This window comes from Solanum pennellii, chromosome 7, assembly GCF_001406875.1.
Source record: "Solanum pennellii chromosome 7, SPENNV200".
Classification (NCBI taxonomy): domain Eukaryota; kingdom Viridiplantae; phylum Streptophyta; class Magnoliopsida; order Solanales; family Solanaceae; genus Solanum; species Solanum pennellii.
The window spans coordinates 19,670,685-19,671,567 of NC_028643.1; the positions used below are offsets into that span (position 1 = coordinate 19,670,685).

General features: G+C 42.2%; 1 protein-coding gene across 1 annotated transcript; it reads left to right on the top strand.

The window, feature by feature from the left end:
* The first annotated feature begins 303 nt into the window (after nt 1-303).
* Nucleotides 304-606, top strand: LOC107024900. The gene has a single exon (XM_015225827.1). It carries the CDS (start codon nt 304-306, stop codon nt 604-606), a length of 303 nt encoding a protein of 100 aa, XP_015081313.1.
* Nucleotides 607-883: the final 277 nt, after the last annotated feature.

Genomic DNA, 883 nt, shown 5'->3' on the forward strand with positions numbered 1-883 from the left:
ACTATGTGGTAGGAGGTGTAGGTCTCCAGTTTGGTGGTTCAAGGTTTGACTTTCATAAATTTTGGGTCCAGAGATCATTTATGAGGCCTTAGAGAAGGAAAGGGTTATTAGGGACAGGTTCCTACTGGGTACAGTCGGCACAACTCCTATGTAGACAACAGAAAACTACACTTAGATTTTGATGTTGGTGACCAAGTCTATTTGACGATATCACCTATGAAGGGGGTGATGAGGTTTGGCATGAAGGGGAAGTTGAGTCCGAGGTATGTTGCACTATATGAGATCCTACATCGTGTGGGTGAGATGGCCTATGAGATGGTGTTGCCTGCGGAGCTAGCTTTTGTTCTTCTGGTTTTTCATGTCTCTATGTTAAAAAAGTGCCTTGGTGATCCAACTTTGATTCTTCCTATTCAAGGTTTGGGAGTTGATGAAGACTTGTCCTATGAGGAGGTTCCTGTTGAGATTCTAGACCGGCATGTAAAACGTATGAGAAATAAGAAGGTTGCTAGATTGAAGGTATTGTGGATGAACCATCTTGTTGAGGGAGCTACGTGGGAGTCCGAGGCTGATATGAGATCCTTTTACCCTCATCTCTTCATCTCTTGAGGTTAGATTTTCTACTCTTAAGTCTAAGTTCCTTAACATCTCCATTCCTGGTTGTTATTGCCTGACTCTGTATAATACCTATGTTATGATATGACTGGCGTTGTGCTAGATTATTAGAAGTGTCATTTGGGGACGAATGTTCCTAAGGGGTGGGATAATGTAACATCCTTAAAAATGGATATGCTAAGTAATGCTTAATGTGTCTAGAATGCATACGAATAGACCGGGTTATCACGGATTAGTGCACGTAGAACCAAACCTCTGAACCCTTGCGACA

Coding starts and splice junctions, on each gene's coding strand:
- LOC107024900 (XM_015225827.1), top strand. CDS start 304: ATGGCCTATGAGATGGTGTTGCCTGCGGAGCTAGCTTTTGTTCTTCTG.